Source organism: Hemibagrus wyckioides, linkage group LG25 (genome assembly GCF_019097595.1).
Source record: "Hemibagrus wyckioides isolate EC202008001 linkage group LG25, SWU_Hwy_1.0, whole genome shotgun sequence".
Lineage (NCBI taxonomy): Eukaryota > Metazoa > Chordata > Actinopteri > Siluriformes > Bagridae > Hemibagrus > Hemibagrus wyckioides.
In genome coordinates, this window is record NC_080734.1 from 8,615,892 (window position 1) to 8,639,661 (window position 23,770).

General features: G+C 40.0%; 3 protein-coding genes across 12 annotated transcripts; 2 read left to right on the forward strand and 1 right to left on the reverse strand.

The window, feature by feature from the left end:
- Positions 1-205: 205 nt before the first annotated feature.
- Positions 206-11,297, forward strand: riox1 (ribosomal oxygenase 1). Of its 8 annotated transcripts, none has more exons than XM_058379198.1 (15): positions 206-357; positions 2,329-2,445; positions 2,647-2,804; positions 3,281-3,380; positions 4,524-4,637; positions 4,748-4,854; positions 5,122-5,229; positions 5,314-5,348; positions 5,449-5,627; positions 5,714-5,818; positions 6,215-6,356; positions 7,176-7,296; positions 9,027-9,126; positions 10,263-10,349; positions 11,091-11,297. In XM_058379198.1, the coding sequence occupies exons 1-15, from the start codon at positions 292-294 to the stop codon at positions 11,157-11,159; spliced, it is 1,608 nt and encodes a 535-aa protein (XP_058235181.1). In that variant the 5' UTR covers positions 206-291; the 3' UTR covers positions 11,160-11,297. The 8 variants fall into 8 exon arrangements, with proteins under 8 accessions (XP_058235181.1, XP_058235182.1, XP_058235184.1 ...); XM_058379199.1 differs by having other exon boundaries at positions 2,650-2,804; XM_058379201.1 differs by having other exon boundaries at positions 2,329-2,439.
- Positions 11,298-11,621: 324 nt separating this feature from the next.
- On the reverse strand, positions 11,622-14,319 carry LOC131345968 (NADH dehydrogenase [ubiquinone] 1 beta subcomplex subunit 1-like). The gene is made up of 3 exons (XM_058379206.1): positions 14,164-14,319; positions 12,006-12,150; positions 11,622-11,766 (listed from the first exon to the last, which is right to left on the reverse strand). The coding sequence occupies exons 2-3, from the start codon at positions 12,143-12,145 to the stop codon at positions 11,730-11,732; spliced, it is 177 nt and encodes a 58-aa protein (XP_058235189.1). The 5' UTR covers positions 12,146-12,150; positions 14,164-14,319; the 3' UTR covers positions 11,622-11,729.
- A 245-nt stretch (positions 14,320-14,564) lies between these two features.
- cpsf2 (cleavage and polyadenylation specific factor 2) lies at positions 14,565-23,308 on the forward strand. 3 transcript variants are annotated; one of them, XM_058379195.1, is made up of 15 exons: positions 14,565-14,723; positions 15,254-15,426; positions 16,355-16,514; positions 16,628-16,733; positions 17,802-17,931; positions 18,019-18,134; positions 18,692-18,879; positions 19,203-19,493; positions 20,076-20,176; positions 20,307-20,510; positions 20,613-20,765; positions 20,900-21,125; positions 21,782-22,093; positions 22,335-22,469; positions 22,941-23,308. In XM_058379195.1, the coding sequence occupies exons 2-15, from the start codon at positions 15,278-15,280 to the stop codon at positions 23,031-23,033; spliced, it is 2,364 nt and encodes a 787-aa protein (XP_058235178.1). In that variant the 5' UTR covers positions 14,565-14,723; positions 15,254-15,277; the 3' UTR covers positions 23,034-23,308. The 3 variants fall into 3 exon arrangements, with proteins under 3 accessions (XP_058235178.1, XP_058235180.1, XP_058235179.1); XM_058379197.1 differs by lacking the exon at positions 14,565-14,723 and adding an exon at positions 14,750-14,766; XM_058379196.1 differs by lacking the exon at positions 14,565-14,723 and adding an exon at positions 14,821-15,123.
- The last annotated feature ends 462 nt before the right edge of the window (positions 23,309-23,770 follow it).

Consider the following 23,770-nt stretch of genomic DNA (forward strand, 5'->3'; position numbering starts at 1 on the left):
GCGCTGAGAAATGGGGGGAAGGAAGACTGACACTTAAAATAAAAAGTCTTTCTTAAAAATTTATCCTGAGTGAGTGGTTGATTGGAAACAGTCAGCAACATATTTTTTTTTACATGACATTAATGATGTTGTGTTATTTTATAAACAACATTATTGTATATTTAGGTAATTGGGTGAAATTATGGTTCAGGACACAAAAGTGTGGAAGAATCCAATGGGAAGGTTAAGCGGGAGAGGAGGTGGGGATTTTGGGATCTGGCAACCTTGTCTCGTGTTGGTGCTTGTGGCAGCATGGAGAGAAACAAGTCCGCGTTTGCTTATTACCAGTCATTAAAAGAAAAGACAGCAGATACACAGGTATAAATGCTTTTAAAATGTTATCTAGAATGTGTAACATTAGTTGAGGCGACCTTTATATATGTTTTTAGTTGTATTTATTTAGATCATGCTAGCAGTGTGGAGCAGAGGTAGAGCAATTATACTCAGTGCCCAGTGAAGCAAAGTGGCATTAACTTTAGTTATTATAAAAGTAATTGCATTTGTATTTAATTGAATTGTGCTTCTACGTAACTTGTAAGTGTTTATTTTTATTATTGAACTTCCCCTTATTTACTTTTCATATTAAGACGGCACTGTGTGAGCATGCATGCTTTTATTGATCGATAATTGGACAATCTATCACGGTTTGCGATATTATCTTGATATCAAACATTATCCAATCTAAAAAAAATTACACAAAGTCTTTGAGTTTCTAACAACACAGTTTCCCACAATGCTGGATATTTGTACGACGCATGGTAATACAGTATAGTCACATACACTATATTGCCAAAGGTTTTGGGACACCCCTCCAAATCATTAAATTCAGGGGTTGGCCTCTTAGTTCCAGTGAAAGGAACTCTTAATGCTTCAGCATACCAAGACATTTTGGACAATTTCATGCTCCCAACTTTGTGGGAACAGTTTGGGGATGACCCCTTCCTGTTCCAACATGACTGCACATCAGTGTACAAAGCAAGGTCCATAAAGACATGGATGAGTGAGTTTGGTGTGGAGGAACTTCACAGAGACCTGACCTCAACCTGATAGAAAACCTATGGGATGAATAGAGTGGAGACTGCGAGCCAGACCTTTTCATCCAGCATCAGTGCCTCACAAATGCGCTTTCAGTGGAATGATCAAAAATTCCCTGTTATAGCTGCAAAGGGAGGGCCAACTCCATGTTACATTCATGTGCATGTAAAGACAGACATCGCAGTTTAAGCCTGGCTCAGAGTCTCCGCTCTAATTCATCCCAAAGGTGTTCTATCCGGTTGAGTTCAGGACTCTGTGAAGTTCCTCCACACCAAACTCACTCATCTATGTCTTTATGGACTTTGCTTTGTGCACTGGTGTGCAGTCATATTGGAACAGGAAGGGGTCATCCCCAAACTGTTCCCACAAAGTTGGGAGCAGGAAATTGTCTAAAATGTATTGGTATGCTGAAGCATTCAGAGTTCCTTTCACTGGAACTAAGGGGCCGAGACCAACCCCTGAAAAACAACCCCTGAATTCACATTTGGCCATATAGTGTAAGTCAGACAGTCCCTCATGATATTGGCTTGTGAATTTATTTATTCCAGTCACTACACAAAATTGTGGCATAAGTAATAATGTATACTAACTGTAGTTTTTCCATTTGTTCAGCTTCAAATGGACACCGACTGAAGACGTTATACAGGCAATGTTAAATGATAGGATACAGCTTCACTACATCTTTCAGAGCAAAACTGTCTAAGTTTTTTAGTGTCAGCTGTCAAAAATGCTGTATTTAACCCCAGAGGTGTTATTCACATTCAGGACGTCTTTATGAAAGGGACTAATAATATCAGACTATAAAGTGAAGTAATTTGAGGATGCAGAAGATAGGGATAGGTGGAGAGAGATGATTCACTCTTCCTTCATTCTGAAGGGAAAAGCCGGAAGAAGAAGAAGAAGAAAGTCAAGTGATTTATATGTTTAGAAAAGTATGTAATTAAGGCCTGGAATTTTCTTATGGGAAGAAAGAGAAAACAAAGCAAAACACTGAAATTATAATGGAAATAAAATCATTGTGCATCACTCAGCGCCACATAACAGTGGTTTCTAATTTATGGTTACTGTTGCTAGGTGATGATGATGATGATGATGATGATTATTATTATTATTATAGTTTTTATTATTATATGTTTATTTTGCTAACCATTTTAAAATATTGCAGCTGATTTTTCCAATTCACACAGCACTTTTTTTTAGTTCCACACATGACTGATTTATTTATTTATTTATTCATTTATATATATATATCAGCAGGCCTCAATTTCCCCAGCAAAGAAAAAAAAGAAGAGGAAGCAGAATGGATTACAACCTACCATGAGTGCCAAGAAAAAGACAAAGGAGGAGAAAAACCATGATGAGCCTGTCAGTGTAGGTTTATGACCCTCTGTGCTTTAGCTCATGGTTTAGCTTCTCAAAACTCCCAGGACCTTTCAGTGGGTTCAGATGTAAAATATCTCATAACTATATGTCTATTCTGTTAATGTGAGTACAGTTCTAATGGTTACGGATTGATATGAGCTTTTAGATAAATACCCGGGTGATAAACTGGAACTTTAATTGACCTTGCAGGAGCAGCAGCAGCAGCCGTCGAACGGGACCGATCGTGTGAGCAGTGACGCACTTCACACACTTCTCACCGAACTGGCTAATGTGGACAACAGCAGGGAGCGAGCGAACATGCTGTTTCAGTGGCTCATTTATCCTGTTGCAGCCAAAACCTTTTTCAGGTACAACTTTCATTCACACACAACCCCTGTTCCACCAGCAGCGTCTCGATGCACAATATCAAACTTTTCATTACTTCTCCAATATGATAAAAGTTTCTGTGAAAGAAGTCCTGCTGATCTGAAACCAAGCACCAGCGACATCACTGTCTTGCTGCTTACTCTTACATAACCACCATTAAATCTAACCTGAACAGTGCAACAATTTTGACCATTATTAAAAAATGGCTGTTTTAGCAGCTGTTTAAAAGCCTAAAAAATAGATCTCTCGTCTTAATTCAAGTCAAGAAGCTGTTATTTTCATTTCGACCATATACACCTACTCATGTTCCGATCAACCCTAACATTATGACCAGTGAGAGGTGAAGTGAATAAGTAGTATAATAAGTATTAAAAGTAGAAATAGGGAAACAAAAAGGACTTAATCAAACTGCTGTGTGTAATTCTGTCTTTTTTCCTCTCTCTCTCTCTCTCTCTAGGGATAATTGGGAGAAGAAGCCCCTATTGATCAGACGCCAGAATCCACACTACTATGATGGCCTTTTCTCAACCGCAGAGTTTGACCGCATTTTGAGAAATGTACTTCATTCTGTATTATAATCAGTCTATTAACTGTGACTATCAGTATGACACACAAATTAGTTCGCTCTACAAGGTTCAGTACCTGATCTAAGGCATCAACTGCATTATAGTCCAGAAATAACAGCAGAAGTTACACTGTAATGATACAGAATGCATATCGCCATGCCTCAATATCGGTTTATCTGTTATCAAGACACAGATCAGGCATAACACTATGAGTACTGAAGTGAATATAACAGATGATCTCCTCATCATGGCACCTGTTAGTGGGTGGGATATATTAGGCAGCAAGTGAACATTTTGTCCTCAAAGTTGATGTGTTAGAAGCAGGAAAAATGGGCAAGCGTAAGGATTTGAGCGAGTTTGACAAGGACCAAATTGTGATGGCTAGACGACTGGATCAGAGCATCTCCAAAACTGCAGCTCTTGTGGGGTGTTCCCGGTCTGCAGTGGTCAGTATCTATCAAAAAAGGAAGGAACAGTGGTGAACCGGTGACAGGGTCATGGGCGGCCAAGGCTCATTGATGCACGTGGGGAGCGACGGCTGGCCCGTGTGATCCGGTCCAACAGACGAGCTACTGTTGCTCAAATTGCTGAAGAAGTTAATGCTGGTTCTCACAGAAAGGTGTCAGAAAACACAGTGCATGATGGGTCAGGGCTGTTGGGGACCAACACGATATTAGGCAGGTGGTCATAATGTTATGCCTGGTCGGTATAGTGATGTATTTAAAACTAATTACGTTTCCTGTTCTGCTTGGGTAGCATTTTAACCTATAAGGAACCTGAACAGGATTATACAGTTAGTTGAAACGCCAATTATTAATGCTGCATGTCAAAAAAAAAAAAAAAAGCAGAGGCTGATGAGTAAACAGCTGTTGATTGCGGTTATAATGCGTGTAATGATTTTGCGTTTAATGGTTTCCTTGTTTTAAAGATGTTCCACAACAGTAAGTGTAGCTAATGGATAAAATGCACAGCGTGTCAGGTTTTTAGTGCATAAGTAAATAAACAGTTGCTGTAATTGTCAGAAAAATAAAACGCTTTCAGACGTGAAATTATTGAGCGAATAATTAACTCGAACCGGTGATTAGAACAGCAGTTATTTGTTAGAGTAGCAATCCTCCGTGTTCTGTCTTACAGGATGACGTCCAGTATGGAGTGAACCTGGATGTGACGAGTTACACAAACGGCAAGAGAGAGACACACAATCCTCCAGGAAGAGCTCTGCCCTACTCCGTGTGGGATTTCTATGAGGTAGAATGTTTTTTATATGCTTCATCTTAACTGTTTGTTACTTCTAAGACGGTCTCTACCTCATCATTCTGAGTTTCCTGATTGTCCCGAGGATTTGTGTTTGCTCTCAGAGCGGCTGCTCGCTGAGGATGCTGAACCCTCAGGCCTTCTCCTCTACTGTGTGGAACGTTCTGTCCATCCTGCAGGAAAAGTTCGGGAGCATGGCAGGAGCCAACATGTAAGAGGAAACACTGATTAAGGCAAAAATTCTTAAGCAGAGACTTTGTCAACACTACATTCTCTCAGCTGATCTTTTTTTATTGAAGAGTCCTTTATGTAAAAACTGAGACACATCTTGAGTTTATCAGTGGGAGAAATCCTCACACGTGGCTGATTTCAGGCAATAGAACACTTTGTACCGGTTTAGTAAAATCACAAATGTTTGGTTTATGTAATTTAACTCGTTTGACAGCTGAGGCTGAATATCAGTGTTTTGTGTGTGAAGGTACTTAACCCCAGCAGGAACACAGGGATTCGCACCACATTACGATGATATCGAAGCGTTTATTGTGCAGTTGGAAGGGAAGAAGCACTGGAGAGTGTATAACCCACGGTGAGTCAGCACTGACCTCTCAGTTAAACATGATGATCTATTTTGAGAATTGTAGACTAACACCAGTGTTGTGCATTTCTCTAGATCTGAAGATGAGGTGTTATCGCTTGTGTCGAGCCGTAAGTCAAAATTTGACACTGAGATTTTACTGATTCAGATTTCTTTGGATCCTAAAGACGCAATCATCTACTGTTCTTTATTAATCCTCTTCTCCTTTAGCTAATTTCAGTCAGTCCGAGATCGGAAAGCCCATGCTGGATGTGGTGCTAGAGCCGGGTGATTTGCTGTATTTTCCCCGTGGGGTTGTTCACCAGGGCGACTGCCTGCCGGACGCCCACTCGCTGCACATCACCATCTCCTCCTTCCAGAGGAACAGCTGGGGTGATCTGCTGCTGAAGGTACATCCTGCCACGTTTATCCAAGGATTTGTTTTTCGACTGAGCTTTGAGCCGGTGTGTTTTTAGCTTCTCCGTTCGATTCGCAGGTGATGCCAGCGGCCTTGGAAATGGCGACGGAGGAGGACGTAGAGTTTCGAAAGGGGCTGCCTCTGGATTACCTCACCTTCATGGGGGTACAGAACTCTGATAAGGTGTCGTCTTCTTTTCACCCTGCATTTACACAAGCAAACTGTGACTGATTTTGTTTTCTCTCTGACATTTCAGCTGATTAAAAGTTGGCAGTTTATGCAGTGTAGCTGTCAGAGTTTTTTCTTATTCAATTACTTGCACATCTGATGGAATGCTGAGAATTCTCATGGTTGTGTCTTATTTCCACTCACATTCAATTCAATTTATTTACATAGCCCTTTTAACAATGGACGTTGTTTCAAAGTAGCTTTACACTCTATAATATGGATTGATTTTAATACTGTAAAAGATGGTGCCAGTTATATCCTGTGCCAATTAGTCTGGCCATGATGAAGCCAGGACATGATTTATCTGCATTAACCCCATCCCACTTTAACCTGCATGATGTGTGTGAACAGGAAGATCCACGCAGAGACAGATTTCTGTCCCACATTGAGGGTTTAATGAAGAAGTTAGTGTCCTATGCTCCAGTGGACGCCGCTGTGGATCAGAAAGCACGCGAGTTTCTGCACGACTGCCTGCCACCTGTGCTGACTCCAGGTAGCTGCTACGTCCTTCTACTCTCATGCTAATATGAACCCTTTATGAGCTCTTCATAATGCTCTGGGATTTTATACATGATTAAACATGAAGTTTTTTTATATTTTAAAAATTATAAACCAAACTTAACTACTTAAGCCGCATTAGCTCAGATGCATTATGTCCGTCTTAGAACTAATTCTGTTGTAGAGCGAATTTCAACCGGTCATAAAAGTCTTCAGGCTGTCAGCGGCTACAAACTAGTTAATGTTAAGTAAAGGAAAGATTTTGTTAGCAAGATAACCAAACATATCTGTGTGTTTATAGAGTAGGTGTTTATTTTCGATGCTTCAGTATTTTCAGATTTTAAATGTTGCTGTTTTTCCACTCATTTTTCCAAATGTATTTGAAAAGAAAAATCTCAAGTACATATCAGATCATTTCCAAACCAATTTATCTATTAGCGTTATAAATAGCTAGGCAACATTTACAGTTAATGACTGAAATATATTTATAAACTGATGCTAATCAATTTCTCTAGGGTTTCGCAATCCCATAATGCAAAGTAGATTAAAATCTAAAATATTTGGAGGAGCTTGCAATGTTTTCAAAACGACCGCAGATTTGGGCCAAGATGTTTAAGTGGCATTGCAAATTTAGAAAAAAGCTGCAGCAAAATCAAGGATTTTGGCTACAACGATCACAAAAAAAGCTAATCTGTAAAATGAACATTTTGAATGTATTACAGGTTTATTCACTGTAGCAAAATCAGATGTATTCAAATATGATATTAGACTGTCTAAGACGATCAGTGACAGGTGTGTGTGTGGGTGTGTGTAGCAGAGACAGCGAGCAGTGTGTACGGCGCTCCTGTGAGATTCGAGGATGGAGAGGCCGTGGATTTGAAAACGCATATAAAGCCTCAGACCAAGATAAGACTCATCCGCGCGGGAATCGCCAGGTGCGTATGCCAGTATTTCTCAAATTAGTGAGAAATTTAGTCTGAGGTGTAAAAACAGCATGTCTAAAAAAAAAAAAAAAAAAAAAAAAGGGAATGACGTCATGAAGTAAAGGAAAGGTGTGTGGATTAATGTTGCTTTTGATTAAATTGTACTAAATGGTACCTTTACTTGTCAGTGGGGTGGTACTCTGAAGAAAACACATTTTTTTCAATCTTTAATATTTTGTACATTTTACCTGGGACCCTTGGTCCCCTGAACCCCCTGAAGGAAAATGTTACAACACACACAGAAATATAAAACATACATATATACACAAACATATAAGACTAAGAAGAAAACCTTGAATATAGAATCCGAATGACTTTAGATCAATATTTGGACTGTAATCTTTAAAGGTGCACTATATGGAGCATTTGAGGTAAAACACTGAAGCAAGTGTCTTTGAGAATCCCACCCCATCAACATGAAATACCTCCCAGATTGTATACTTATACACTATTCTGTATATATTTATATATAACACTATATATATATATATATATATATATATATATATATATATATATATAAAACACTGTTGAACACCTCGGTGTTCAACCTTAATTCGTTCCAAAAGTCTGGTCAATTTGGTCGGAAACGAATTAATCTGTTTTAACTCGATGGTTGATCTCACAACTTTCCTCTTGGCATTGATGCCTGATTTCCCCTTTTTCTGAGACATGGCTACTGAAATTATAGCACAATAGATAGCGTGGGGTTATAACACATGCACTCACAGATGATGCTTTCAGAACAGATGACCCGCGTAAACTGCTTCATCTCTATTGTCTACGCCAGGCTACGCCTCGTGGAAAGCGTGTGCGGCTAGGCCATTTTTAGGGGGGCATTTCTACTCAGCCCCCCTAAAAATTCTGCGATTCTCCATAAACTGTACACAAATTTGTGATTGCCCCAGTCCCCTTTAAATTTCATATGGAAACGGCGGCAGGCTTCGGTTCCTCTCTGTATCAAACAAGAACCGGTGTTCCCAGCGGTAGAGTCGTACATTGAAAATATTTTCGTACACCGAGGTCAAATTCGAAGCGAATACCGAAAATTCGGACACGGGGTGGTTGAGGACCGAGGTACCGCTGTAGTGGGAGTAGTGTGTTCACACTAAAAAGTCCAACAAGAAGTGTACACATGATGATGCACTTATTCAGCTGATGTCATTTGCCATCAACCATTAGTGTTCAATTTGAGATGATGCTACTCTTCTAAAATTCATACACTAGACCAGGAGTGTCCAGTCTTATCCGGTGTGGGTGCAAGTTTTCATTCCAACCAAGCGGAAGCTACACCTGAGTCTACTGAAAGCCAAGATCACATGATTAAACATGTGGAATCAGGTGTAGCTCCTGCTCGATTGGTATGAAAACCTGCACCCACACTGACCCTTTCCCGGATAAGACTGGACACACCTGACCTAGATGGTAGAGTGCATTCTGTATAGTACATCATTTTGGATGCAGCTATGGTATAGTTTAGTCACACCCCCCATACTTTGTATAACAATGTAAGTGTGTTGTGATTTGTGTGTCTGTGTGTGTTTTAACCACTTTTTACACGTGTTTCCAAAACAGAAAGAGAAATGTGGATAGAAGTGTTCCTCTTATGTCACTTGAGACCTTTCATTGCTCCATGACAGTTTTGGACTAATAGTCTCTTCTCTCTGTGCCACTGTATGCAGACTGTGCAGTGACGGTGAGGCTGTTCATCTTCACTACACCACCGAGAACTCCAGAGTTTATCACAAAGAGGAGCCCAAAAGCCTGGAGATAAATGCAGAGGTAAGAGCTGTGAAGTGTTTCAGAGCGTATATAGAGATGAAGTCTACTGTAGTGATTAGTAACACACTGTAAATTTGTTTCTAGTGTCCTTTTTCCTCAGGAAGCTTTGTGTAAACTTCGTATTTAATCATCCGGTGCACTTCGTCTGCATTCTTTTGTTTAGCAGTGGAAAGGAGCAGTAACAGTTGTGTAGGCTATTAATTTACTAATATATAAAAAAAACCCCAGGAAAATTTATACACAAAAGCACTTCATCTTAAGCTGAGCGTTAATGAAAATAGTGTGTTGATGATATTGGTTTTATTGACGTTCTTTTTTGTAATAAGTCTACTTAAATGATACAGGGAGTTCACAAAGTCTGAAAGCAATGAGGGTAAAATCGTCTTCTCCTTTCGGCTTTTCCCTTCAGGGGTCACCACAGTGAATCATCTCTCTCCACGTATCCATATCTTCTGCATCACTTGCACCCACTAGCTTCATATCATCATTTATTACATCCATATACCTCCTCTTTGGCCTTCCTCTTTGCCTCCTGCCTGGCAGCTCCATGTCCAACATTCTCCTACCAGTATACTCACTCTCCCTCCTCTGAACATGTCCAAACCATGTTAATCTGGCCTCTCCCTAAATTTGTCCCTCAAACGTCCAACATGAGCTGTCCCTCTGATGTACTCGTTCCTAATCCTGTCCAACCTTGTCACTCCCAAAGAAAACCTCAACATCTTCAGCTCTGCTACCTCCAGCTCTGACTCCTGTCTCTTCCTCAGTGACACTGCCTCTAAACCATACAGCATGGCCGGTCTCACCACTGTCTCGTACACCTTCCTCTTGATTCTCGCTGATATTTTTCTGTCACACAGAAAATACAGAGACTTAATATTGAATTTATTATTTACAATATACGCTCTATTATATTCCCACTGGTTCCTGACTTTTTCGGACACTCAAAACACGATATCAGTTGGTTTCATGCACTATAGCTTGAGAAACAGCAGCACAGTAATTAATATAAAACAGCTATTAATATCAGTAATCAGAGGAATATACAGCATTTCGATGTTGCTTTAGTTTCAAATTTCTTGTCTACTTTCATTGGCTGTGGGTTGTTTTATTCAGTTTGGGTTTATCCTCTGTAGCACACAGACGCTGTAGAGTTCTTGATCCACTCCTACCCGAAGTTTATCTCCGTCTCGAGTTTACCCTGCGACTCCGCTGAAGAAAAGGTAACACACATCTCTGATAAAAAAAAAAAAAATCACCTATTTGTCCCAACCTGATGGTAAGACTGTAACCGAGTGCAGGTACATGTGCTTAAATTAATCTCCAGACTGATATTCAAGCACTGTGTTGATGTCTTGATATGCAAATCAGCTAAATTTCAGACATCTTCCAATGATGTTATCTACTGTTTATTTTTATTCTATTTTTTTTTTTTACTTGATAGTCTATTTTATATTTTTTTATATCCTGATACTTTTTTTTTATACTTGATATTCTTAATATTTTTATATTCTAGTTTTTAGATTTTATTAAAATTAATTCTTATCCTTTATATCCTAGTTTACATTTGATTTAAATTGTATCTCCAATATTTTTATATTCTAGTTTTAAAATTTTTATTTCCATTATGACAGTCTAAAATAAAAAATATGTATGATTGTGTGTGATAAAATTTGAGTTTGATAGGATTGACCTTTCACATAAAAATGACTAAATAAAAACAGTCGAGTCTATTTATACTAGATATTTCCTTTTACTTTTTTTTGCAATAAATAACAGGATCCTGATATTCGATAGCTTTTTCTAATTACAGTTTTAGGATACTGTATTATGTTTTGCTCCATTTTTAATCTCTCAATTGTTTTTAAATGCATAAAGGATTGGATAAAACTGAAACGATCCTTGAGAAAACAGTCAGTGTTAACATTCCTGTCCTGATCAGCAGTGTATCTGTAATTCTGCAGGTGTCCTTGGCAGAGACGCTGTTTTCAAAAGGACTGATCCAAACATCTGAACCTTTGAGCACGAAGTAAAGAGTTCATCTATTCGCCTGGAATAAGTCTTTTGTTGGTCCCCTTTTCTTGGTTTTGTAAAAATCGAGATCAGGATTAAAAGTTGTAATTGACTGTTTGGTATCTACAACCTTTGCAGTAAACAGTTAAACATCTGAAGCCGTTGTTGACTTGTTATTAAAATGCCTCTTCATCTGTAATGTAGAATTTGTATCAGAATACTCAGAGGATATGCAGGTATTTTCTCTGTAATGAATAAGTTTTAGACCTTTCTGCCTGGAGAAGCTGAGCACTCGAGAGCTAGTGTTAAGACTATAGAGTAGATCATAGTTGATTTCTAAGATAGGAATGAGCGTGGTTAAATATACATATGAAAGGTATTATTCCAGTGCCTTTCCACAGCAAGGCTCACATTTGCATAGAATTACCCACAATATCCAGGTGATTCATTCTGAACTGAAACACTAGACATACACACATCTGTATATTTTACATCACAAATTTTATTTGAAAACTCATTTACAGCTTTGAGCATTAAACAGAGAGGAAATTCAGAGAGCAGGAGGTCCAATAAATATGAGGAGGAGGATTTCACTTCCAGGTGTATTCCTCACCAGGCTTCAGTTCCCTGCAACAAAAGAGCATCTTGTTGGTTTAATCTAATGCACTTGGTAAAATCCAATCACAATGAAAAAATTCCACAATCACTGTCTAATCTCAGGTCTAAGCCACACTTTGACTCTGGCATGTAATCTCCAAAAAAATAAATAAATAAAAGGACTGTACATGATCATATACATTTTTGACACTGGCCATTTCTGCGAGTACAGCATTTCAACATTCCAGCACTGCCTGTATGAAACACACCTGCTGTACAATGCGCTCTTGTTCTTGAATGCTGTCAGTTTCTGATCGTTCCACCTGTCCAGGTAGATGCCCATGACAAAGCCAAGTGGGACTAGGACATTCACCCAGTGCTCACGCACCATCGCGGCGAAGTTCACCATGATGCCTGGAAAAACGGATGCACACAGTGACCACATTGTACACCAGATCTCACTCAGGGGTTTTCACATCATATTTGTCCAGTTATAAAATTATTTGCATAAGAAGGTCTGGATAAGAATTAACGTGACTGACGTTTACCTTTTAATGCTTAAACATTAATAGTTAGTTCTTGACTATAAAAAAAGACAACAAAGTAGATATGTTTTGTTGTAGTGCTTCACATTACACTTTCGACTAGTGGCATAGATTTTGAACAGATTATAACGTGTCCCAATTCTCACTAAATGTCTCAAGTTTCTCTCTGATGTCATGCCTTCAGCTAAATAACTGCATTTATAAATGCATGTGATTAGACAAGCATCTTTCTGCCTGGAGAAACTGAGCATCAGTAGAAAGGAGAAAGAGTTACTAAGGCTGTGGGGCTGAGGATCATAGGAAACAACTAAGATATAAATGAGCATGGTTAAATATAAATGTGAAAGGTATTTTTCCAGTGCCTTTCCACAGAAAGGCTTGCATTAGCATTGAATGTCCAGTCTATGGTAATTCATAGACTCCGTGTCTCAATTCTGACTAAATGTCAAGTCTTGTAGCTTGTCTCTGATATCATACCTTCAGCTAAATAAATGCATGTGATTAGATAAGCAGGTTTTTCCTTTTGTTGATTTCAGGTCTGCTAATCATTTCAGCAGACAAAAGTTCCTTGAAAGAAATAGCTGATAAATGACTGACTGCCAGCTGGACATTTTGAGTTCTGGAACTGTTTGTCAAGCCAGTACTGAGATTTGGTCCTAAAGAAAAATCCTTGATCCACTGAGGCAGAATTAAACACTGGTGGTTACAAGCCTCTAACAAAGTCATATCAGCTCTGCAGTGGTCACTTTCCACTGATGGACAGGTTAGAGAAGATGACAAATGATAAAAAGTGACCTATACAATAGTGGTGTACTAGGGAGATGATAACTGACAGCTTTTCCTTAAGCATGCATGCACACTGCTCCTGTTTTAGTCTATAACCATTCCTTTTAGGGGTGGAGAAAGGTGTTGGGAGTTCTGTGTGATAGAAAATATCAGTGAGAATCAAGGGGAAGGTGTACAAGACAGTGGTGAGACCGGCCATGCTGTATGGTTTAGAGACAGTGTCACTGAGGAAGAGACAGGAGTCAGAGCTGAAAATGTTAAGGTTCTCTTTGGGAGTGACACGATTGGACAAAATTAGGAACGAGTACATCAGAGGGACAGCTCATGTTGGACGTTTGGGGGACAAAGTTAGAGAGGCCAGATTAAGATGGTTTGGACATGTTCAGAGGAGGGAGAGTGAGTATATCGGTATGGAGCTGCCAGGTAGGAGGCAAAGAGGAAGGCCAAAGAGGAGGTATATGGATGTAATAAATGAGGATATGAAGCTAGTGGGTGCAAGTGTTCAGGATGGAGAAGATAGGGATAGGTGGAGGGAGATGATTCGCTGTGGCGACCCCTGAAGGGAAAAGTCCAAAGAAGACGAAGAACCATTCCCTTGAGATTATTTCCTTTCATTAAATAATTCTTTGCATCCATCAGATCATTAAGAAGCAGCTGTTGATGTGATCATGTATGTGTTAGGAGATATTAAAGCTGTAAAGCGCACTGTGGATATAACCCAGGAGTCTGGGTCAGTTAGCTTAGCTACTCCACTGTCTATACAAGGTACAAACAGCGAGCAAATTTATTCAGCTTTAGCCTAAAACTCCAAAAGATGAAGAAACTACGCATAGATATATTTATTAAAACATATATACATACACATATATATAATAAATGGTAATGAAAAAGCCAGGAGTAACACACTCCTGTGTCTAAAAAGCTAGTTAGTTAGCAAACAACTCGGCTAATTTAGCTCAAATCTCAGATTTTTAAGTAGAAACGATCTACTTTGCTAGTACGTAAATTTCAATAAATTACTACAGCATGCTACAAATATACAACTGTTTCATGTTTATTTATCTATACAATGATATAATCGTTTATTTTAACCTACCGTTGTTTAGCTTCGCTTATTGCGCTTACAGGCTGCTCAATCGTAGGTCATAGGACCATACCAACTATGCAATAGCTCATTTGAACAATATTTATTAACACTGGCTTTAATAAAGAAGGATACTTATAATGAGTCATACCAAGTTAAGTAAAATGTATTATATTATAACTATTATAAACAACAGTTAATTTGACTATGTGAAGTGTTTACGGAAATAGCACACATTTTAAAGCATCCCTAAGTAGTATAATGGTACCTACCGCTGACGCCGGACTGTAGCGGCAACCGCACAAAGGCAGAATCACAAACGGCTATCCGCTTTCTATGTCTGTGCACTACGTAGGGCGTAGCACTAGGACAACTTCTCCACCCTATGTAGTGCACTATATATCAATTAGCGTGCGATTGAGGATTCAGCCACAAAATGGCTGAAATACAAGAAAGTGTGAGCCGTGTGGCTCGAAAAATGTGAATAAACAATGACGTTGGTCAAGTTTATAAACATTTGTCGGGACGTACGTTTATGCGAAATCACTAGGTTAAATTTAGCGCCTTGTCCGGTATGCTACTATTAATGGATATTGTTTAATAGTTATGTTTCAGGTCAGTTAGCTAGCTTGCTAGCTTTGTTAGCTAAGCAGGAGTTTACTGGTTAGTGGTTGTGCTAGTAAACAAAATGTAGTGGTCAATTCGGTCAGATTTTAAAGCAAATATTCAGCTGTTAGGGTCACGCCGTTAAGTTTTTGAGCCATTTGTTAAAATGTTTGTTTCTTTTGTGCAGTTTGGTTCCATATGACAAAGCAAACTGAATCTTTGGGCACACTCTTACACTGAATTCGTTTATTATATAGATGGATAATTACTTTTTAATAGACTTTCTGTGATCGGTGAAGTTGTATAGCTATCTATCTGTGCCAGCTACACAAGTCTGTAGAGTTCCTGTGTATATACTTTACTGAGGTACAAGTCATTGCTTCTGTTTCATATTTTAGTCATAAGAAGATCCAGTTCATGTGTAGAGAGAGTGATTTTGTGCTTGTGAGATATGTGTGCCAAGCATGTCTCCTAATTTGTCCACTCCTTGTTTTAGGTGTGAGAGATCTCAGTGTTCAGGATGACGTCTATCATCAAGTTGACCGCAGTGTCCGGGGTGCAGGAGGAGTCTGCTCTGTGCTACCTGTTACAGGTAGACGAGTTCCGATTCCTGCTGGACTGTGGCTGGGACGAGAGCTTCTCAATGGACATCATAGATGCTATGAAAAGGTACTTGGAAAAAAAAAGCGGCACACATAGCTGTACAATCCCAGATGTCATCTTGAGATTGGGATATGGGTTCTCTACCTTCCCCCCTCCCCTCAAAAACACACTAATAGGTGAACTGGCAACACTAAACTGCCCCTGGTGTGAGTGAGTGAGTTAAGTGTTACCCTGTGATAGACTAGAGTCCAGAGATGGTTCCGGTACATTCCTTGGATACACTCCAGACCCATCCTGTAACCCTGACCAGGATATACTGTTTACTGCAGAATAATGAATATATCCTAATAAAAACCTTCAGTGGTGTCAAACACAAAGTCAGGTTTTCCCCTAAAAACAAAAGAGCAAGAGCTTCTTTTCTCACTCACCGTTTTGAAATAAATTACTGAGAAATCCAGCATAAAAAACAGTCGAGTCAGCATTAAGTCGGATAAAGAGCTCCAGAAGTCAAAGCAATTGTACAACACATTGTTTTATGGCAGACGCTCAGCTCAGTTAGCTTTCAACTTCCCTTGGCAGTGAAAATTCTGGGTGTGCGAGATATAAAGTGGAGAAAACCATAGTGCAAACTGTGTGTTTTGTTACAACAGTCTAGCCAGCTAACATTACTGATCATGAGTTTATGATGTATTTACTTTTCCATGACTTTACCCATGAATTTGGAGACTTTACAGGATTTCCAAGTAGTAATTACAAGTTAAGGCAGTGTTTTCTCTGGTGTTTATATTTGAGATTAGCAGTTCAGAGTTGAATGCGTTGTAAATCCCGACTATCAGCAAATAGTCAAATGGCATTGTGGGTAATACAGTTAAGCAAAGTGAAAATAGATGAACATGAATGAATGAAAGGCGTTTTCTGCCCTCAGAACATTTAGCAGAGGAGAACACTGTCTCGTTTTGCCCTGTTTTTGATTCTAGTTGTATGGCTGTTTCAGATATGTCCATCAGGTGGATGCGGTGCTTCTGTCCCATCCAGATCCACTTCATCTCGGCGCTTTGCCCTACGCTGTTGGCAAACTGGGGCTCAACTGTGCCATCTATGCCACCATCCCTGTCTATAAAATGGGTCAGATGTTCATGTATGATCTGTATCAGGTATGAACGTGGAGTCGTGTGTCTGGAAATGGCAGGGAAAACTATTAAATAAAATATATAAACTCACAGAATACACAGTGTATTGTTTCTGATGTAATGTCGCTTTCTCACAGTCTCGTCACAACACGGAGAACTTCACCTTGTTCACGCTGGATGATGTAGACTCCGCTTTCGACAAGATCCTGCAGTTGAAATACTCACAGATTGTGAACCTGAAAGGTAAAGGGCAAGGGACTTTGGCAGACAGCATGTGCATTCATTACTTGTACTCCTTGTTACTTTTCACCACTTTTATCTATAGTGAAGAAAATTCCGCTCACATTCACGTTCCAAACATAAGTCCACATATTAAACTCATTATTTAAATGTTTGATAATATTTTGTGTGTGGATTAGATTTAGAATTCTGTATTTTCCTCTGACAAATCATGTTTACATGACAATTCTCATTCTTAATTAGTGGTTTTATTAAGATATATACACCAATCAGCCATAACATTATGCGCAGTGAGAGGTGAAGTGAATAACACTGATGATCTCCTCATCATGGCACCTGTTAGTGGGTGGGATATATTAGGCAGCAAGTCAATATTTTGTCCTCAAAGTTGATGTGTTAGAAGCAGGAAAAATGGGCAAGTGTAAGGATTTGAGTGAGTTTGACAAGGACCAGATTGTGATGGCTAGACCACTGGATCAGAGAATCTCCAAAACTGCAGCTCTTGTGGGGTGTTCCCGGTCTGCAGTGGTCAGTATCTACCAAAAGTGGTCCAAGGAAGGAACAGTGGTAACCTGGCGACAGGGTCATGAGCGGCCAAGGCTCATTGATGCACGTGGGGAGTGAAGGCTGACCCGTGTGATCAGATCCATCAGATGAATTCTCAAACTGCTGAAGAAGTTAATGCTGATTCTGATAGAAAGGTGTCAGGATACACATATTAGGCAGGTGGTCATAAAATTATGCCTGATCGGTGTATATTTGCATGACCGGTGAAACAGGCTAATAACTAGGAAAGCAGTACTATAGTATCTTGTAACAGTGTCTTGTGATTTCCAAAAGCATAATTTTCTTTATTTATTTTGAATCACTAACTGTTGTTGCACCAATAACCACTAGCACAACTCGATGAGCAGCTGGACAAATTGTCGATGAAACTAAAGGGACCTCATCGTCACAGTGGAAATTTCTGCTTAGCTTAGTGTCTGTAGTTGAATGAGTAACAGACTTTATCAGTCAAAAGTCATGAGAACAAGCGGTATGATTAGTTTACATATCTGTTTCGTCCTACAGGTAAAGGACACGGCTTGTCCATCACTCCTCTTCCTGCGGGACACATGCTCGGTGGGACCATTTGGAAAATCGTAAAAGATGGAGAAGAGGAGATTATTTATGCGGTTGATTTCAACCACAAGAGAGAAATGTAGGTAGATGTGATAGATGTTTTTTTTTTTTTAAAGTATTATTGGATTTCAGAGGAAATAAACAGTTTTTTTGCGCGATCCTGCAGTCACCTGAATGGCTGTTCCCTGGAGGCGATAAATCGTCCCTCCCTTCTCATCACTGACTCCTTCAACGCCGCTTACGTTCAGCCTCGCAGGAAACAGCGTGATGAGCAGCTCCTGAGTAAGACCTCAAACCCTGTTAAATACTTCAAGTATACTGCTTATATTAAAGCTAACATCTTTTCGTTTAACAAAGAAAGAGGCATTATACATTTACCTATTTACAGATGTGTTTAATGTTGTCAACATGTTACTTCCTGTTATCCCTTGCATTGTAACGGCTATACACATGTAGGATGAAAAACACAGCTGTTACACAGAAACCACCAGAAAACTCCGGCTCCTCTGTCCTGAAGACATAAATATACATGATGTTATGTTTATTTTTTCTTCATTATTATTAGCATTAGGCCATATGGTGTGTCCCTGTGAATCTGTTCCTACTAGAGAAATGAATGTGGAAATTAAACAAACAAAATAAAAACTTGTGATCTGAAGTACAGTCAGCACTGTTGTTATAGAAAACTAATCAACCAATCATATTCAAGAATGAAACAGTGCTGTGGTATAAATACATTTAAATATATACAGTGTCCTTTTCAGTTTGTTTGCTGCAGCTCCTCTCAGGAAGTCTGCTCTGTTTTATTGCTCAGCACCACAATGTTCTCCCCCTTCCAGCGAACATCATGGAAACGCTGCGTAATGATGGCAATGTGCTGATCGCAGTAGATACTGCAGGCCGTGTGCTGGAGCTTGCTCAGCTGCTGGATCAGATCTGGAGGACGAAGGACGCAGGACTGGGCGTCTACTCTCTCGCCTTGCTGAACAACGTCAGCTATAATGTGGTGGAGTTCTCCAAGTCTCAGGTAATCAAGGACATGGGTGTTAGAACTATCCCAGGGTATTAGTTAAGGGTTATGATTCCCATTAAAGTACATATTGGTGAAAAGGTCTGCAGCTTGATACTGATTTCCACAATATTATTCTTCTGACTGTTGTGTATTTGTGTGTGTGTTTTTCATAGCAATCAGACTTTCACTTTGCCAATGCATTTTAAACACATTCTCTTTAATGGGATGTGCAGTGCATCTGATTGTGAATGCACATGGTCCATTTGGGAAAATGGGTTAAAGTGGTGTTGGTAGATTACATCTGTCCTGTGTTTTTCCCTTTATTTTTTCCCCCATAGGTGGAGTGGATGAGTGACAAGCTGATGCGGTGCTTTGAAGACAAGCGCAACAACCCATTCCAGTTCCGCCACCTGTCTTTGTGCCACAGTTTAGCAGATTTGGCACGAGTGCCGAGTCCCAAAGTGGTGCTGTGCAGCCAGCCTGATCTGGAGTCTGGGTTCTCACGTGAGCTTTTTATCCAGTGGTGCCAAGACTCCAAAAACTCCATCATCCTGACATATCGCACCACACCGGGCACACTGGCACGCTACCTTATAGACCACCCCGGAGAGAAGATGATAGATTTAGAGGTAAACTTTCTACAGATTCATAGTGATATAGTTCTTATATTTAATAGACAATAAGTGACCTTATAGTGTAATACACTTCATCTAAGTGTCATTAATGTAGGAGTTCCACCCCCTGATACCCCTTTACTCCACATGAGGGCTTAGGTTAGTGTTTGCAACACTAATGGGACAGTAGTCTCAGCCTCAGATCGTCTATCCTGAGTGTCTGATGTATTTCATATGCTTTTCTGGCCAAAGCACTTCTGAATGCCGGTTTTCTATGGTAGTACATACAGTACTTTTGTGACAATGACCTTTTCAGATGAGGAATTACCTTTTTTAGATGCTGCTTCAACAGTATTGTACTGTACCTAAAGAGAAATTACCCTAAAAACCATAACAAATGGGCAACCTACTATAAGTGCTACAGTAACACATTTTCTGTATCTGTATCTAATAGTCCTAAAATTCAGCTCTTTACATTGTCGGTTTTTTATAAAAAATGAAATGATTTTTGCCTCCGTATGTTTCTCTCTTCAGTAGGTTTGAATGCAACGTCGTGTTGATTGGGTCTTTTATTCCCTTTTTCTTTTTTGGCACCAGATAAAAAAAAGGATCAAGCTGGAAGGTAAGGAGCTGGAGGAATATCTGGAGAAGGAGAAAATAAAGAAAGAAACTGCTAAAAAACTGGAACAAGCGAAAGAGTGAGTAGCCCATCTATGAATCAGATTATTAACAGGTTATTTAGGCTTCATGTAATTGGAGCTCTGAAGACCCATATCAGTTAATTACCAAGTTAGATTCTAAACCACTAAGCACTTTCTAACTGCTCAGGGTGGACGTGGACTCGAGCGATGAGAGTGATATGGACGATGATCTGGAGCAGCCTGCCGCAGTGAAGACCAAACATCACGATCTGATGATGAAAGGTGAAGGAGGGCGCAAAGGAAGTTTCTTCAAACAAGCCAAGAAATCATACCCTATGTTCCCTGCTCATGAGGAGAGGATTAAATGGGATGAGTACGGAGAGATCATTAGGTCAGTTTTTGGAATTCCTGTTGTGTCGATTCTGATAGTTTTTGTTTTTCTTTGTTTTCTGGATGTGTTTCATTGCTGTCTTTGGTATGTGATACTTTCCAGACCTGAGGAGTTCCTGGTTCCTGAACTGCAGGCCACAGAGGAGGAGAAGAGTAAGCTGGAGTCAGGCATGGCTAATGGAGATGAGCCCATGGAACAGGACCTTTCTGATGTCCCCACTAAATGCATATCTATCAAAGAGACTCTAGAGATAAGGTTAGCACCCCTCTCCCGGTCTGTCTGATACTAAATTCAGTTATAAAAGAAACTGCATGCCTCTGGTACTGCTACTAAAATTATTCACACATTTTCTTGATGAGGCTGTAAGATCTTCATGCTTCTGTCCCCAGAGCTCGAGTCACTTACATAGACTACGAGGGCCGTTCAGATGGAGATTCCATTAAGAAGATTATAAACCAAATGAAGCCCCGGCAGCTGGTTATTGTTCACGGACCTCCGGAGGCTAGTCAGGACCTAGCCGAGTCCTGCAAGGCCTTCAGCGGTAAAGATATCAAAGTTTATACTCCCAAGCTACAGGAGACTGTGGATGCCACCAGTGAAACACACATCTACCAGGTAATTAGAAGTTAACATGTGAATAAACCTGGATTGAGAATTCGGTTATAGCTTTATTTGTATATTTGAATAAATGTTTTGAAGTTATATAAAGAACTTTGATAGATTTTAATTACCCACAGTAAATGTGCATGTAGGGCATACTTGAAGAGGAACGCTTGTATACCAGCTCTGAATCTGCCAATTGTGTGGCAGTGGCAAAAAATATAAAATTATACAGGAAGAAATGTGACTTGATCTCGGTGACTTTGACCGTGGCATGGTGTCAGACGGGATGGTCTGAGGATTTTAGAAACTGCTGATCTTGAGGGATCAAGAAAATGAAAAGTTTAAGTTTAGAAAAAGACCAATGATCATGTGTCAGCTTCAGCCTCACCAACAATATCTAACATTCATCAAAACTGTGGGCTTCTGCTTTTAGTCTTTGTGACTATGAGCAACAAGGGCACAAAATTAGCGAGCATGGCCTGCTGTGATGACACTGATGTTTTTGGCAGGTTGGTACATGTAGGGTTAAACATTACTGATTCTTTGTACTTGTGTCATTGTGTTCAGTTCTTAGATTAGGAACCTTGGACAGACTGTCAGTAAAGCGTGTCCAGTACAGTATTAATCCAATCTGTCTGTCTGTCTGTTGTTAATGCTTTTTTGTGTAGGTGAGGCTAAAGGATTCTTTAGTCAGCTCTCTGCAGTTCTGCAAGGCCAGAGACACAGAGCTGGCTTGGATAGATGGTGTGCTGGACATGCGCGTGGTGAAGGTGGACACAGGTGTGCTCCTGGAGGACGGAGACACCAGGGACGACACAGAGGACGGAGAGATCACCATGGACGTGACCCCTGACCTCATGGCTGAGACTAGCACCGTAGCAACACAGCGGGCCATGAAGACACTGTTCGGAGAGGACGAGAAGGAGATCTCAGAGGAGAGTGATGTCATTCCTACACTGGAGCCGCTGCCCGCTACTGAGGTGAGTGAAGTGAGCATGCAGGGTGTTACACTGAATGTCTGAGGACCAGTGAAGGAGCAGAGGATATTGAATATTCAAGTAGATCTCAGGTTTAGATTTTCACAGGAACAGAACCAAGATTTTCACTAGTTCAAATACTGCTTCCTCTGTCAGAGGTCATGTTTAACTCTTACTGTCTAATACAAGACAAAGGATGGGCTTATGCATTATTTTGTGTGTGTGTGTGCATGTGTATTCGCAGGCTCCAGGTCACCAGGCTGTGTTCATTAATGAGCCAAGGCTCTCAGACTTTAAGCAGGTTCTGCTGCGTGAGGGGATCCAGGCCGAGTTTGTGGGCGGAGTACTCGTCTGTAATAACATGGTGGCTGTGCGCAGGGTAAGACTCCTCCACCTCCTCTTCCACCTTCAATATCAGCGCTCATATGCTCAACTGGTTTTTTTCAGCAGTTTGTTGATACAAGGCTGTTTTTTGTATATTTAAGATTTGTTCACCTGTCTCCTTTTGTGTTTTGAGACCCTTGAAATCATTTACACTCATGTCTTATAAGCATATAATTGCTTTAAACACCATTCCCCATCCTCCTCTAATAACTACAAACTAAAAGGAGGACACATTGATGAAAAAGACCTTGCTGATCTCTGACTTTTTATTATCTTTTGCACTCTCACTTCGTTCTTATTTATTATCTCTCAATAATTTTGTTTGTATATCTTTCATTTGTCATGCATCTTTGTCTGTTTTCTGCTCTTTATTGCTTTCTTGTTCCCTCTCTTTGGTCTCTCTTGTTCTCTTATTTCTGTTAATTCTGTCTTACCATCTCTTTCTTTCTTTCTCTCTCCCACACAGACGGAAGCAGGACGAATCGGGCTAGAGGGCTGCATGTGTGAGGATTACTACAGGATTCGGGAGCTGCTGTATCAGCAGTATGCCGTGGTGTAGCACCGCTCCTCAGCTCTAATCTGCTCTACTGGGACCCACATGTCCTAATTACTTATTTTTCTAGTTTCTATGTTTATTTCTTGTTTACCTGTACTGTGTGACAGATGCTCTGCCTGAGTCCCTCAGTATGCACATGCTCACGAAGACGTTACAGGTTCTGAGATCTGTCCTGAACTCAGATCATGATGTTGAGAAAATTTGATTATGGAGGTTATTTGTATTGTTTATTTTTTAAAATCTTTTGTTGTCTGCTTATAAAATTTGTTTTTCTGACATGGAAAAAAAGTGTTGTGTCCACTTTCATGAGATATTAGGTGTGTTTGTGTGTGTCCTGTACTCAGTTTTTATCCAAACGCCAGATGGCGACATTTTCCCACTGTCATCATTTAACCATAGGTCACCGTGCATTTTTGAAACCTCATGCAATCTCACTAAGCTGAACAAAGCCATGAGATCTGAACACACCACATGACACCGTTACAGAGTCACCATGCAATTTAAACTTACTGTTTTGGTGAGCCTGGACTCACATTTCTGTTCTTAGCTGACAGGACAGGAACCTGGTGTGCTCTTCTGCCGTTGTAGCCCATCTACCTCAAGGTTCTGCATGTTGAATGTTCTGAGATGCTTTTCTGCACACTATGATTGTAAAGTCCGGTTGTTTAAAACACTCTACCCTTCCTGTCAGTACATATCAGTCATCCCTGACCTTTCTTATCAACAAGATGTTTTTCTGG

What these genes read in the sequence shown, in the direction of transcription:
- LOC131345968 (XM_058379206.1), bottom strand. Translation starts at nt 12,145, where the DNA reads ATGGTGAACTTCGCCGCGATGGTGCGTGAGCACTGGGTGAATGTCCTA. An exon ending in AAGAGCGCATTGTACAGCAG is followed by an intron (nt 11,767 to 12,005) that starts GTGTGTTTCATA and finishes CTTTTGTTGCAG; the next exon opens with GGAACTGAAGCCTGGTGAGG.
- riox1 (XM_058379198.1), top strand. Translation starts at nt 292, where the DNA reads ATGGAGAGAAACAAGTCCGCGTTTGCTTATTACCAGTCATTAAAAGAA. An exon ending in TTGACCGCATTTTGAGAAAT is followed by an intron (nt 3,381 to 4,523) that starts GTACTTCATTCT and finishes TCTGTCTTACAG; the next exon opens with GATGACGTCCAGTATGGAGT. An exon ending in TGGAGAGTGTATAACCCACG is followed by an intron (nt 5,230 to 5,313) that starts GTGAGTCAGCAC and finishes GCATTTCTCTAG; the next exon opens with ATCTGAAGATGAGGTGTTAT.
- cpsf2 (XM_058379195.1), top strand. Translation starts at nt 15,278, where the DNA reads ATGACGTCTATCATCAAGTTGACCGCAGTGTCCGGGGTGCAGGAGGAG. An exon ending in ACAGATTGTGAACCTGAAAG is followed by an intron (nt 16,734 to 17,801) that starts GTAAAGGGCAAG and finishes TTCGTCCTACAG; the next exon opens with GTAAAGGACACGGCTTGTCC. An exon ending in ACATGGTGGCTGTGCGCAGG is followed by an intron (nt 22,470 to 22,940) that starts GTAAGACTCCTC and finishes TCTCCCACACAG; the next exon opens with ACGGAAGCAGGACGAATCGG.